This window comes from Centruroides sculpturatus, unplaced genomic scaffold (genome assembly GCF_000671375.1).
Source record: "Centruroides sculpturatus isolate CEXI.00-Female unplaced genomic scaffold, Cexi_2.0 scaffold845, whole genome shotgun sequence".
Lineage (NCBI taxonomy): Eukaryota > Metazoa > Arthropoda > Arachnida > Scorpiones > Buthidae > Centruroides > Centruroides sculpturatus.
The window spans coordinates 262,212-278,479 of NW_019385150.1; the positions used below are offsets into that span (position 1 = coordinate 262,212).

Consider the following 16,268-nt stretch of genomic DNA (forward strand, 5'->3'; position numbering starts at 1 on the left):
CCCGATAACATCGGAAATGACGTTCTAACATCATTTTAAAATATTCGATATCTAAAGCAGAAAGTGTTAGCTAAAAATAGACTTATTTATAGAACAATCCCCCATTTCTCACCTCAGGGAAAGTCATAAAACAGTTGGGTGCTAATGACTTTGTGAAAGGGAAAAAGTTCTACACTTAGAAACTTCGAAAGAAGGGATTTGGCCTGTACCGTCCGCGGGCCGCATAAACATTGATAGGGGGCCGTATGTGGCCCGCGGGCCGCAGGTTGTGCACCCCTGTTTTAATCTTGAATCTTTCTCAATTGATGTTTTGCCCCATTTTAAAACATACAGTCCTCCTCAGGCCTGCTGAAGCAAAGCCAATGTTTCAGTTAAAGGTTTGCTGGTCTTTAAGAAGCAACATGTTTGTGTGAAACTTTGCTTTAAGTCTTTCATCTTTGCAGAGCAGTAACTGCGTGTGTTCACTTCAATAGCTGTAGATCACTAACTAGTCAGAGTATGTAGTATGATGCACAAGAGGTGTTATGTTATCGAAGTTTGCTACTATGTGGCACTACTTGCTGGAGCTCAATTGCTGCAATGGTTTGCATGTTATGACAAAAGTCCAGTCTTTTTCGAACAGACCTCAAACACTAACAATATAGGATTACCATATTCTGTATTCAAATGTACAGTAAGACCTTGCTTAATGCTGATTCAATATAAAGCAGTCTGCTCGAAGCCTAAAAAAAGGTCAAAATTTACACTTATTTAAATTATCACGGCCTTTCATTGATTCATATATGATACAATTATTTGTGAACACAAACCAATCAGCAAAAGGTGGCAGTTTGTCATAATGCTGTACTTTCCCTAAATCTATGTTTGTTTTGTGCAATTTTGGAAAAAATATAACATCATAGATGCCATAAGAAATATCAACTTTGCTTGTCAAGAATTAACTGATAAATGCATGAACGAAGTGTGGAAGAAGTTATGGCTGAAGGTATCCAAGAATTCTCAATGAGAAGAGCCTATTGCTGTATCATTAGGTTGACCAAACTCAACCTAATCGATATAGCAGGACTAGGATATATTGAGGAGTGACAGCCTTACCAACGACGACCTTTAAGAACTGGCAGAACATGGAATTCATGTGGAACTGGAAAATAGAATTCTGAAAACGAAGAACCCAAAAAAATTTTTCTACAGATTTCCTTAGTAAAAGTTTGGTAAGATAACTGAAATTGTTGATCATATTGTAGCAGATGATCCAGATTTTGAAAGGAGTGCAAAAGTGAAATGAGGAGTTTTGGATGCAATCTTCTACTGACATTTGCTTAAGGAAAGAAAAAAGTGACAAATGAAACTTCACAATTTATCACAAAAAACAAGAATTTCAGAAAAGCCAGGACCTTCATCACAAAAAATGAACTTTACATTTCTGCATGCATACGTTTATGTGTTATTTAACATGTATTATTATACAATTAATATAAAAATAACTTAAAATTAAAGTAAAATTCTCCTATCCCTATTTACTCTATGTTAAAATGGCCTCGTTTAACGTTGTTTTGCTTAGCGCTTTGTTGTCTAGGAATGCATCTCCCACATTAAGCAGGGTCTTACTGTATTTTCTAGATTAGTTTTCAACTTAAGACAAAACCTCAGAAACCTAACCTGTTTGTAAGTAGGGGAGCATGTGTAGAAGATTGATGTTTTACAATGTTACAATAGTGGAGTTGTGTATAAAAAAGTAAAAAATATTACAAATACATATATTAACGTTGATGTTTATATTAAACTGTGTAGTATGTATTGTTTTTTAAAAATCTGAATTTATCTTGTTATTGGCCAGAACATTTAGCAATGTAATAAACAAAATTTGTTTTGATTAGTGTGTACTGTGATGCTATATGTTTCTATAGATTTTGTTTTATAAACTGGTTTTTATTTTTCCCTCTAAATATTTTCTCGGGTATTTTATTTATCAGATTACTAAATAAAGGAATATACAAGAGTTCAGTATTTTATCATAAATTTGTTTAATACAATTTAAAATAAAAAGATGATATTGATGATTTTCATCTGTTTATGAAGTTTGATTTTGATGAAATTATCTTAATTACTAAGGGCCAGATTTATATGCTTTTAAAATTACAGTGTGTGCATGTAAAAATTCCTGAAATATGCATTATGCATATTGAAAAAGCCAGTAATAGACACCAAATTTTTAGGTTGAGATGAATACATACATCTGTCTGCAAGCAAATCTTACTCTGTTATGTCATACTTTTTAGATGGGAGGAGATAAATATGCAACAATAAGTGAGATGGCATGCAGAATTTGAAAATATGACATAACAAAACATATCAGAATGTTTCATGTGGGTGCACAATCAAGTCAGTTACAAATAAAATTACACGTTCAATAAAATTTATAACTATGCTATCTAATATCATTTTTGAATTTATCTGTATATACAGTATTCAATTGTTTACAAGATGTTTGAGTATGACTAGATTAACCTAGTTTCCTTCACTTTATAGTTATGTCACTAGTCTAAAGTAATTGTAAATTTTGTTTTTAGTTCAGTACAAATGACAAGAAATGGGTAAATGCCTTTATGAAGTAATTAACTAATTGAAGATTGAGTGTCAAAGTTGATATTAATGTTTTGTTCTCAACTGATATCATGAACTCTATTATAAAGTTAGTTTCAATGCTACCAGAACTTATCTGTGATTAATTGTTGTTTTGGTGCATTTTCACGCTTGTTGCACTGATGTAAGAATATTATATGCTGAGACACTTGAAATCATTTTTTTAGCAATGCTTTTGTGGCATGCATTACAATAAAGAAACTTTTTGTCTGCTTTAAATGTGTAGAATCCAAACTGTTGTACATACTTTATTAGCAATTTAGCATTTGTTTTTGCTGTTTTGTTCATACTGTTGGTTGAACAAAACTCAATGTAGTGGAATATTTTCTGTATATTCTTCAAATGCAGAAATTTGACCAGATAATCACAAGAAATTATCTCACTTATATTTAATTAAACATCATATTAACATAGTTTTTTGAAAGATTTAAATTTAATGTTTTGAATTAATAAATATAACATTTACAATCATTTTAATTCAATTCAAAGGATTTTGAGAATTTAAAAAATGTTTTCATGGCAACACAAAAACATGTTTATTTGTGGGCCTTTGAAAGAATGTGGATAGTTACAGTTCAAATTTAAAATAGTTGAATTTTGCATGCTCATATGTAATTGGATGGCAGTGATTTTTTCACATACACTATACATGTACAAAAATAAAATTAATTCACAGATAGTGGAAACAGTCTGTAGATCATTTGGAAAAAATATTGGGTTGGCCCATACATCTTTGTGGATTTTGCTGATAGAGTTTTAGATGCTCTGAAAGCAATTATTAGTATTAACCTTGAAAACATCTGATTGACGAGTGACATTTGACTGACACTTGTCAAAAATAAAGCTTGATAATTAGTTTTGTTTTGTATATTTGTCAGTATTCAAAAGATAAGTGAACAAAATGTACATTATCAACACACTATGCTTTATTTTTAAAAAAGGTTAACATGCGGTGTAAACCTTCAAAAAGTGTGGGATATGTACAGTAAAGATGCTGTGAAAGAACATGTGTGCCAGAAATGGTTTGCAAGATTTTTTTCCAGAGATTTTTTCATTCAAGATGCACCATGATCAGGTTGGCCAGTTGAGATCAAATAAAAGAATTAGTCGACAGTAATCCACACCATGCAACACGGGGATTGCAGGTATTATTCAAATATTGAAATCAAGTGTGGAAAATCATCTGCATCAACTTAGATACGTCTTCAAGCTTGATGTTTGGGCTCCATGTGAACTTAGTGAAGCCAATCACATCACTCACATTTCCATCTGCAATTCACTCAAAAAGCATGAGGAAAGTGACCCATTTCTGAAGCAAATGGTGTTGGGGACAAAAATTGGATTGTCTATATCAGTGTTTCTCAACAGGGGCGATATCACCCCCATGTGGGCGTTTTTCCATGTTCAGGCGGCGATTAGTAACAATTTATATTTGGGGGCAAAAACAATTTTCTGGGCAATATAGTAAAGCATTATATTAAGAATAATTAGATATTTTATTTGTTATATTGTACAATAATTAAATAAATAACATTATACTAATCACTAGTCTACTCAATGCAGTGCGGATTTGGCCCTTAGCATCAGAATTTTGAAGTAAAGGGGGCGCTACTACGTAACAGTTTTATTGAAGGGGGCAACGATTCGTTAGAGGTTGAGAAACACTGGTCTATATCAACATCAAGTGCAGAAGATTGTGAGGGAAGTTCTGCAAACTGCCTTAAACCACTTCAGAAACTGAATGTCATCCAAACAAAATCATGCTCTCAGTTTTGTGGGATTGGAAGAGTGTTTTGTTTTATAAGCTGCTTCTGAAAAAGAAAACAATCAATTCTGAAGTATACTGTGGTCAGCTGGACAAGTTAAATTCAGTGACTTAGGAGAAGTATTCAGAATTAGTGAGTTGCAAGGGAATCTTCTACTGCAATAATGCCTGGCTATGTATGTCAAACCCAGCAAAAATTGTTGGAGCTTCACTGGAATGTCATACCTCATTCTCCATATTCATCTGACCTTGCCCCTTCTGATTACTACTTGTTTTGCTTCCTGCAAAATTCTTCAAACGAACAGCACTTACTTTATTTCCAATGACAGTGTAAAATAGCATTTGGAACAGTTTTTCACTGGAAAAACAATAAGTTTTTTGAACAAGGTATTATGAAGCTCTCTGACAGATGGCAAAAGTTAGTCATTATGTTAGTGAATAAAATTTTATTTTCTACAAAAAAAATTGTCTTTTATTTTCACATAAAAGAAAACAGACTTATTGGCCAAACCCAACAGAACTTAGAATTTATTTAGTCCTAAAATCTGTATAGTATACAGTAAAAAATGTAAATGCACATAAATTATACATTATTGGACAACCTTAATTTGATCTACATAGACACAAATGTTTACATCAAGATTTCATCATATCATTTAAAGAAAAAACTTACACATTCATACAAATATAGCCCTTAATAATAATAAAACATTAATGAAAGAATAGCTTTAATTGAACAAAAACTCGTGATTCTAATATAATTCAAAATATTTTTTAGAAATCTTAACTTTTGCTACATCATTACTTTTTCAGAAATTTTTGAAGATTTTAATTTTCATTTGTTATTTCATTCTCATTTGTTATTTTATAAAGAAACATAGACAATAATTTAATAACAATTGATATTTATTTATTTATTATTAATGTTACTAAATTTATTTTAGATGGCAAAGCCAAAAGGAGAGAAGAAGGGAAAGTCAGCTTTAAGTGAAGTTGTTACAAGAGAATATACAATTCATGTTCATAAAAGACTTCATGGCATGTAAGTATAAAAAACTAATTGAAAATCATAATGTTTTTAATTAAATTCAATGATTTATTTTGAATTATAATAGATGTAGTAGAATAAAGCATATTTTCTGTTAATTTAATGAAAATGTTATAAACTTGTAAATATGTTAATTTTTAATGGCTTAAATCCCTTTAAAGGGGTATTCATAATGGGTAGCTTTTTTCTTTTAGAAGAACTGCATTCTATGAAAGTTATGAACCATAAACATGCATTATGACTGAATGCTTTACAATCTATAGTTTATTTTGCTTATATTATTTGATTGGGGGTATTTACAGTCTGTCTTCTTTTTGTATTGTGTTTTGAAGCTTTTTTGAAAATTATGGAAGTCTTGCTTTTTCCATTTTCATTTGCATTAATACAGGTTCAATGGCTTAACAGAAAACTTTCTCAGGACATTGTTTACTGATTATTGAAATTTGCTTGTAGAGAAACCAAAATTGTTTTGTGATTTAAAAGTGACAGAAAAACTTCCGCAAAAAATGATGCCAATCAATAAAGCAATCTGACAAAGGTGAAATAAGGATTGTAAACTGTTCTTTCAGAATTCATATTCACAGTTTATAGCTTTCATAGAATGTAGTTTCTCTAGAAGTGAGAAAATATCTTATTATGACTACCCCCTATAGGTTGTAATTGTTTTTTGAGTAGTAATGAAAAATTCTTTAAAGTGTGAAATCAACAGTTAAATACATTTTTGAAAATAAATCAGAATCGGAACATTATTAACAAATTATCAAATAAATTTTGCAAATAGGCAGAAAGTCACATGATGAAATTCTGAAGCATTTTATCCCAGTTTATTTTTGTGAATTTTTAGATTGTCACATCGCCAGATTTTAAACTTAATTAGAATTAGATTTTAATTAGAATTTGTTAAATGGTCACTGACTTGCTGTCTTATGTTTTACTATTCAATTTAATGTTTTTAACAGGCCTATGATAGTTATTTTAAAATTATATAAATGTTGGGCTCAAAGATTGAAAATGCTCAATGAACAGGAAAGAAACTAGAACATGTGACTTTACAGAAGCAGTCTCAATAAGAAATTTTTATATCATAGCTGTTTATAAAGAGCCACAGTGCATTCTAGCATTTAAAAAAATGCCATGATGCAAAATTTGTGCTTGGACTGCTAAAATACTGATCACCACATGTTTCAGCATTATTGACATACTACAATGTATTGTTGCAGAAACAACATGAGGCATTTTTATCACATGCTTACAACAATCTGCTATATTAATAACCTCATTGAGGAAGACGAGCAGAGTCAATTTAAAGTCAAGTCATTTATCAATTTTGATCTGTTGTCACATCAGTAAACATTTCTAGGCTTTATCAGTTGAGCAAGAATGTCTTACTTGAGTGGCAAGGTAATACAATAGAATATTTAAGAATAAAAGCAATGAACTTGTTTTAACAACAAAGAGTAACATGAGAAATGAAAATAACTAATCAATGTGAATATGATGGAAATGAGTGGATAACTATTTTTATCAGCATAGATGAGATACTACAAAATATTGTATCTTATACTGTACACTCAAATGATGATTATATATTACCCTCACCATTAGAATTTAAAAGAAAACAAAAGATAAGTCTTAAAAAATATTGCATGAGAGTTATGTTAAAAATTATTTTATGATGTGATTATAATGATTTACAACTTTGTAATAATATGGAGATAACTTCAATGATATCTTGAAGTCTTAGTAATCTAAATATGATTTTTTAAATATAATGTTTTGTTTTATGATTGAATTTTAATCTAGTTCCTAACTTTTAGTGGCTTCAAGAAAAGAGCTCCTCGAGCAATTAAAGAAATCAGAAAATTTGCTGAGAAACAAATGGGCACACCTGATGTTCGAATTGACACAAGATTGAATAAATTTGTTTGGTCAAAAGGTGTAAGGTAAGTTTTTAATGTAATATCAGTATTCTACAAATCATCGTACATTTTTAACAAAGCTAGTAAAATTTAACACTTAATGGCATTTAAATCAACAAATGCAACAATATACAAAATTATATCGCTTTAATACCATAAAATTTGAACATATATTAGTACCTTATAAATGGATTAAATTTCAAATAAACTTAATTTTAAAAATTAAGTTTATTTGAAATTTAAAGTTCCTTTTGTTGAAAGTTCCGTTGAAAGTTCCTTTTGTTCCTCATCTTCAGAAACACTAATTTCATCATCTTCATGCACCTGTTGTTCTACTCTACTAATTCTTTAAGATCATCGTTGGAAAAAATTTCTCCAGTTGTAACTTGCAATAACCCTGTTTCATTAACTAGCTTGACAATTTCGTCGACATCAACAATGTGTCAACATCCTTGCTTAGCTCTGGCCACATTCTTCCATGCTCCTTTCAAACATTTCTCAGTCACCTCATTCCAGGAAAGATTGATGTTGTCTACAGCATCCATGATATAGTTTTTCCAGAAATCTTTAATGGATTGTTTATCTGCTCCATCTATTTTATCAATCAGTTGTCGGAATGTCTGCCGCACATAATAAGCTTTAAAATTTGATATTATGCCTTGATCCATTGGTTGGATTAATGAAGTTGTGTTTGGCGGCAGGAAAATCACTTCTACTGGAATGCATGTCGTTAAGTCAGACAAATGCATTGGATGGCTTGGAGCATTATCGATCAAAAGTAGAGCTTTCAGTTCCAGTTTTTTAAATTCACAGTAGTGTTTAACAGACAAAGATGTTCAGTAAACCAATTTTGGAAAATTTTCATAGCAATCCAAGATCTTTTACTGGACTCCCAAATTACTGGTAAAGATGATTTTGAAATCCTTATTACTCTTGGGGTTTTGGAATGATAAACAAGCAATGGTTTTAAAGTCTCCATTAGCGTTACCATCCAGTGTTAAGCAATCTTTTAGCTTTAAATCCTGGTGCTATCTTTTCTTCACTGGATAAAAATGTAAATTTTGGCATTCTCTTCCAGAAAAGGCCCATTTCATCAACATTGAAAACTAATTCAGTAGGATAATTCCCTCATTCAATGATTGCTGGAAATGCTGCAGCTGCTTTTGTGTCTCCACTGCTTCTCCAGTAACCTGTATGTTATGAAGATTGTTTCTGTTTTTAAATTGATTAAACCACTCACGACTAGGTATGAAATTTTCACTCGTCGCCTTTTTCATTCTGAATATGGTTAAAAATTGTTCTCGCTTTTTCCATTATAATTGCTTGACTTAATGGCATATTGTATTCAACTTCATCATCAATCCAGATGGAAAGTCGTTTTTCCAGTTCCTAAAACACATTGCTTCTGGTATGTGTAATTTTTGTTACGGGGGAAGTCGTCGTAGTTGTAGTTGCTGATGATATGATTTTTTCTTTACTTTTTAAAATTGTTCGTATTGTTGAAGTTGACAAATTTAATGCAGTGCCAATATCAGATTGCCATTCACCTGCATTTTAGTTTCCAGCAAAATGCATTTTCTTGTCACTTTACTTTCTTTTTCTTTGCAATCACCCATTTTAAAAACTAAAAAGTGCCGTATTTATCACAATAAAATATATAGAACTTTAAATTTTACAAGTGTTTGAAAGCTTTATGTTCGTTTATGGAATGATAATTTCCTGAAGATGGCCTATAAGAATAGGCTGAAAGCATTTGAACATTAAAGTACAGTAAGCTCAGCAAGTGTTCTGGTATTTGATTGTAAGTAAACCGCTGAGGAAGTGAGGATAAAATAATATGCTTATATCTTTATACACACAATAAAGTTGATGACCGATCTTAAATCAACTGTGACGCAGCAAACATGCATTCAGGGGATCCCAATGCTGCATGCAATCTCAGGGAATTCCAATACTATCTCCTAATACCAAAACAGCATTAAGTTAAGCAGGGTCTTACTGTAGTTTAGTATTATATACCATAAATATTTCGTACGTAAGTAAATATTTAACGAGTTTTAATTTACCAAATTAATAGATTATGAAAAAAACTTTACATCAAGAGAACAATGTTCATAATTCTGCATTGTACTGTACATCACTCTTTTTAAGGACACTTCTTTGATCCTTCATAATATATAAAAGTTTAAAAAATTCTTCAATAACTAGAGATCATTTTATTTGTTGAGAAAAATACATAATTTAATAAATGCCAAATTAAACAATATACAGAAAAATGTTAATCGTTAAAAAATATAATGGTGATTTTGTAGTTTTTAAAGAAAACTATGAATTACTGGAGGATAATTTAAAAGTTTCTTCAAATTTTTGAAGGGGAATAATTATTACACTTTCTAACTTGTTAAACTTGTTATAATATCTAATATGTTGAATTAAAATGCATAAATGTAAGATTAAATTGACAGTTTACATATTAAGAAAGCATTTTTCTGAGGATACAAATAAAAATGTCTTGAATTAATGCCAGTTACAAAAAATGTCCAGAATTAATGCCAGTACTGTATTATATTCAACATACAAAATGTTTGGTTAATGCCATTAATAACTGTTTTTCTATAGATTGTATAAATAAAGTTATCGAGTGTGTGAAAGTCTCTTACGTTTTTCAAGTTTAATAAAAGTAGAGTGTCGGTTATCCGAAAGAATTCCAGTCGGCAAATTTAAATTTTCGCTATTGCTGTGGCACTGCAATTTTTGGCTATATCTTGGGCTACTCCAATATTTTTTTTTTTTGGTTGATGTATCTTTTACCTGGCAGCACTGGCACTTTTGTGTGGTGTTTTTCTGAAGACTGTGTGTTGTGCTGAATCAAACGTTTTTGATACTAGATTAACTTCTAAAGTATAATTTTTTTGGTTTTATATTTTTCAATATATTTATTTTGCTTGTAAAAAATAAAGAAATAATTTTAACGATACAATAGCCACGATTATTATTTTGAAAAGTTTACATTAGGCTTAACATCGACGAAAATTCAACGCAAAGTGACATGCAACGGAGAAAATTTTCAACATGGGATATTTTTTCGTACATAATCAGTTATCCGAAAAATAAGTTATCTGAACAACCCCAGCCCCCAATTGATTTGGATAAACGACGCTCTACTGTAATTAGTTTATTTGAAACTGATTTGTAATGAAATATTTTGTTGAATTATAATGAATGATAATTTTCTTGTGCTATATATTTACATGCTCATTTATTTCTCTATTACAATATCTAAAATGATAAAATACAAAGAAATTTTATGTAAATTTTATCTTAGAAATGTTCCATACCGAGTAAGAGTACGCCTATCAAGAAAAAGGAATGAAGATGAAGACTCTCCTCATAAGTTGTACACACTTGTTACTCATGTTCCTGTAGCAAGCTTTAAAGGTAATAATGATTTGCTCTTATGTTGATATACAATGGGGAACTATTATATTATCAAAAAATAACATGTTTCATTTATATATGCCTACACCTCGTACATTTACTGTACAGTATGTATGCATATAGTGTGTCAGTGAGATGCTATTTAGTTTTTCTGGCCTCATCAGTTAGAAAATAAAAAATAGTTTTTGTGATATTTTTATATATAAAATGAACAAAAATATATTTTTGTTCATTNACAATATAGGATTACCATATTCTGTATTCAAATGTACAGTAAGACCTTGCTTAATGCTGATTCAATATAAAGCAGTCTGCTCGAAGCCTAAAAAAAGGTCAAAATTTACACTTATTTAAATTATCACGGCCTTTCATTGATTCATATATGATACAATTATTTGTGAACACAAACCAATCAGCAAAAGGTGGCAGTTTGTCATAATGCTGTACTTTCCCTAAATCTATGTTTGTTTTGTGCAATTTTGGAAAAAATATAACATCATAGATGCCATAAGAAATATCAACTTTGCTTGTCAAGAATTAACTGATAAATGCATGAACGAAGTGTGGAAGAAGTTATGGCTGAAGGTATCCAAGAATTCTCAATGAGAAGAGCCTATTGCTGTATCATTAGGTTGACCAAACTCAACCTAATCGATATAGCAGGACTAGGATATATTGAGGAGTGACAGCCTTACCAACGACGACCTTTAAGAACTGGCAGAACATGGAATTCATGTGGAACTGGAAAATAGAATTCTGAAAACGAAGAACCCAAAAAAATTTTTCTACAGATTTCCTTAGTAAAAGTTTGGTAAGATAACTGAAATTGTTGATCATATTGTAGCAGATGATCCAGATTTTGAAAGGAGTGCAAAAGTGAAATGAGGAGTTTTGGATGCAATCTTCTACTGACATTTGCTTAAGGAAAGAAAAAAGTGACAAATGAAACTTCACAATTTATCACAAAAAACAAGAATTTCAGAAAAGCCAGGACCTTCATCACAAAAAATGAACTTTACATTTCTGCATGCATACGTTTATGTGTTATTTAACATGTATTATTATACAATTAATATAAAAATAACTTAAAATTAAAGTAAAATTCTCCTATCCCTATTTACTCTATGTTAAAATGGCCTCGTTTAACGTTGTTTTGCTTAGCGCTTTGTTGTCTAGGAATGCATCTCCCACATTAAGCAGGGTCTTACTGTATTTTCTAGATTAGTTTTCAACTTAAGACAAAACCTCAGAAACCTAACCTGTTTGTAAGTAGGGGAGCATGTGTAGAAGATTGATGTTTTACAATGTTACAATAGTGGAGTTGTGTATAAAAAAGTAAAAAATATTACAAATACATATATTAACGTTGATGTTTATATTAAACTGTGTAGTATGTATTGTTTTTTAAAAATCTGAATTTATCTTGTTATTGGCCAGAACATTTAGCAATGTAATAAACAAAATTTGTTTTGATTAGTGTGTACTGTGATGCTATATGTTTCTATAGATTTTGTTTTATAAACTGGTTTTTATTTTTCCCTCTAAATATTTTCTCGGGTATTTTATTTATCAGATTACTAAATAAAGGAATATACAAGAGTTCAGTATTTTATCATAAATTTGTTTAATACAATTTAAAATAAAAAGATGATATTGATGATTTTCATCTGTTTATGAAGTTTGATTTTGATGAAATTATCTTAATTACTAAGGGCCAGATTTATATGCTTTTAAAATTACAGTGTGTGCATGTAAAAATTCCTGAAATATGCATTATGCATATTGAAAAAGCCAGTGATAGACACCAAATTTTTAGGTTGAGATGAATACATACATCTGTCTGCAAGCAAATCTTACTCTGTTATGTCATACTTTTTAGATGGGAGGAGATAAATATGCAACAATAAGTGAGATGGCATGCAGAATTTGAAAATATGACATAACAAAACATATCAGAATGTTTCATGTGGGTGCACAATCAAGTCAGTTACAAATAAAATTACACGTTCAATAAAATTTATAACTATGCTATCTAATATCATTTTTGAATTTATCTGTATATACAGTATTCAATTGTTTACAAGATGTTTGAGTATGACTAGATTAACCTAGTTTCCTTCACTTTATAGTTATGTCACTAGTCTAAAGTAATTGTAAATTTTGTTTTTAGTTCAGTACAAATGACAAGAAATGGGTAAATGCCTTTATGAAGTAATTAACTAATTGAAGATTGAGTGTCAAAGTTGATATTAATGTTTTGTTCTCAACTGATATCATGAACTCTATTATAAAGTTAGTTTCAATGCTACCAGAACTTATCTGTGATTAATTGTTGTTTTGGTGCATTTTCACGCTTGTTGCACTGATGTAAGAATATTATATGCTGAGACACTTGAAATCATTTTTTTAGCAATGCTTTTGTGGCATGCATTACAATAAAGAAACTTTTTGTCTGCTTTAAATGTGTAGAATCCAAACTGTTGTACATACTTTATTAGCAATTTAGCATTTGTTTTTGCTGTTTTGTTCATACTGTTGGTTGAACAAAACTCAATGTAGTGGAATATTTTCTGTATATTCTTCAAATGCAGAAATTTGACCAGATAATCACAAGAAATTATCTCACTTATATTTAATTAAACATCATATTAACATAGTTTTTTGAAAGATTTAAATTTAATGTTTTGAATTAATAAATATAACATTTACAATCATTTTAATTCAATTCAAAGGATTTTGAGAATTTAAAAAATGTTTTCATGGCAACACAAAAACATGTTTATTTGTGGGCCTTTGAAAGAATGTGGATAGTTACAGTTCAAATTTAAAATAGTTGAATTTTGCATGCTCATATGTAATTGGATGGCAGTGATTTTTTCACATACACTATACATGTACAAAAATAAAATTAATTCACAGATAGTGGAAACAGTCTGTAGATCATTTGGAAAAAATATTGGGTTGGCCCATACATCTTTGTGGATTTTGCTGATAGAGTTTTAGATGCTCTGAAAGCAATTATTAGTATTAACCTTGAAAACATCTGATTGACGAGTGACATTTGACTGACACTTGTCAAAAATAAAGCTTGATAATTAGTTTTGTTTTGTATATTTGTCAGTATTCAAAAGATAAGTGAACAAAATGTACATTATCAACACACTATGCTTTATTTTTAAAAAAGGTTAACATGCGGTGTAAACCTTCAAAAAGTGTGGGATATGTACAGTAAAGATGCTGTGAAAGAACATGTGTGCCAGAAATGGTTTGCAAGATTTTTTTCCAGAGATTTTTTCATTCAAGATGCACCATGATCAGGTTGGCCAGTTGAGATCAAATAAAAGAATTAGTCGACAGTAATCCACACCATGCAACACGGGGATTGCAGGTATTATTCAAATATTGAAATCAAGTGTGGAAAATCATCTGCATCAACTTAGATACGTCTTCAAGCTTGATGTTTGGGCTCCATGTGAACTTAGTGAAGCCAATCACATCACTCACATTTCCATCTGCAATTCACTCAAAAAGCATGAGGAAAGTGACCCATTTCTGAAGCAAATGGTGTTGGGGACAAAAATTGGATTGTCTATATCAGTGTTTCTCAACAGGGGCGATATCACCCCCATGTGGGCGTTTTTCCATGTTCAGGGGGCGATTAGTAACAATTTATATTTGGGGGCAAAAACAATTTTCTGGGCAATATAGTAAAGCATTATATTAAGAATAATTAGATATTTTATTTGTTATATTGTACAATAATTAAATAAATAACATTATACTAATCACTAGTCTACTCAATGCAGTGCGGATTTGGCCCTTAGCATCAGAATTTTGAAGTAAAGGGGGCGCTACTACGTAACAGTTTTATTGAAGGGGGCAACGATTCGTTAGAGGTTGAGAAACACTGGTCTATATCAACATCAAGTGCAGAAGATTGTGAGGGAAGTTCTGCAAACTGCCTTAAACCACTTCAGAAACTGAATGTCATCCAAACAAAATCATGCTCTCAGTTTTGTGGGATTGGAAGAGTGTTTTGTTTTATAAGCTGCTTCTGAAAAAGAAAACAATCAATTCTGAAGTATACTGTGGTCAGCTGGACAAGTTAAATTCAGTGACTTAGGAGAAGTATTCAGAATTAGTGAGTTGCAAGGGAATCTTCTACTGCAATAATGCCTGGCTATGTATGTCAAACCCAGCAAAAATTGTTGGAGCTTCACTGGAATGTCATACCTCATTCTCCATATTCATCTGACCTTGCCCCTTCTGATTACTACTTGTTTTGCTTCCTGCAAAATTCTTCAAACGAACAGCACTTACTTTATTTCCAATGACAGTGTAAAATAGCATTTGGAACAGTTTTTCACTGGAAAAACAAGAAGTTTTTTGAACAAGGTATTATGAAGCTCTCTGACAGATGGCAAAAGTTAGTCATTATGTTAGTGAATAAAATTTTATTTTCTACAAAAAAAATTGTCTTTTATTTTCACATAAAAGAAAACAGACTTATTGGCCAAACCCAACAGAACTTAGAATTTATTTAGTCCTAAAATCTGTATAGTATACAGTAAAAAATGTAAATGCACATAAATTATACATTATTGGACAACCTTAATTTGATCTACATAGACACAAATGTTTACATCAAGATTTCATCATATCATTTAAAGAAAAAACTTACACATTCATACAAATATAGCCCTTAATAATAATAAAACATTAATGAAAGAATAGCTTTAATTGAACAAAAACTCGTGATTCTAATATAATTCAAAATATTTTTTAGAAATCTTAACTTTTGCTACATCATTACTTTTTCAGAAATTTTTGAAGATTTTAATTTTCATTTGTTATTTCATTCTCATTTGTTATTTTATAAAGAAACATAGACAATAATTTAATAACAATTGATATTTATTTATTTATTATTAATGTTACTAAATTTATTTTAGATGGCAAAGCCAAAAGGAGAGAAGAAGGGAAAGTCAGCTTTAAGTGAAGTTGTTACAAGAGAATATACAATTCATGTTCATAAAAGACTTCATGGCATGTAAGTATAAAAAACTAATTGAAAATCATAATGTTTTTAATTAAATTCAATGATTTATTTTGAATTATAATAGATGTAGTAGAATAAAGCATATTTTCTGTTAATTTAATGAAAATGTTATAAACTTGTAAATATGTTAATTTTTAATGGCTTAAATCCCTTTAAAGGGGTATTCATAATGGGTAGCTTTTTTCTTTTAGAAGAACTGCATTCTATGAAAGTTATGAACCATAAACATGCATTATGACTGAATGCTTTACAATCTATAGTTTACAACCAACAGACTGCCGAAAATCTATCGGGCTAGTTTTATGCTAATTATTAAATAAATTACGTAATCAATTTGGTACTAGAGGTAAGCGTTAGGCGCCATCTCTTATTAATATTAATAATTATAAATAATTT

At 30.3% G+C, this 16,268-nt stretch overlaps 2 protein-coding genes across 2 annotated transcripts in view; both read left to right on the top strand.

The window, feature by feature from the left end:
- The window catches only part of LOC111635488 (60S ribosomal protein L31-like), a 14,496-nt gene extending 3,642 nt beyond the window's left edge, over positions 1-10,854 (top strand). The window contains exons 2-4 of the mRNA XM_023380456.1: positions 5,353-5,450; positions 7,274-7,399; positions 10,701-10,854. Coding sequence (XP_023236224.1) covers positions 5,353-5,450; positions 7,274-7,399; positions 10,701-10,839 — 363 coding nt within the window. The 3' untranslated portion in view covers positions 10,840-10,854. The remainder of the gene's footprint in view (positions 1-5,352; positions 5,451-7,273; positions 7,400-10,700) is intronic.
- A 4,878-nt stretch (positions 10,855-15,732) lies between these two features.
- LOC111635492 (60S ribosomal protein L31) overlaps positions 15,733-16,268 on the top strand; it is a 9,118-nt gene continuing 8,582 nt past the window's right edge. The window contains exon 1 of the mRNA XM_023380464.1: positions 15,733-15,863. Coding sequence (XP_023236232.1) covers positions 15,766-15,863 — 98 coding nt within the window. The 5' untranslated portion in view covers positions 15,733-15,765. The remainder of the gene's footprint in view (positions 15,864-16,268) is intronic.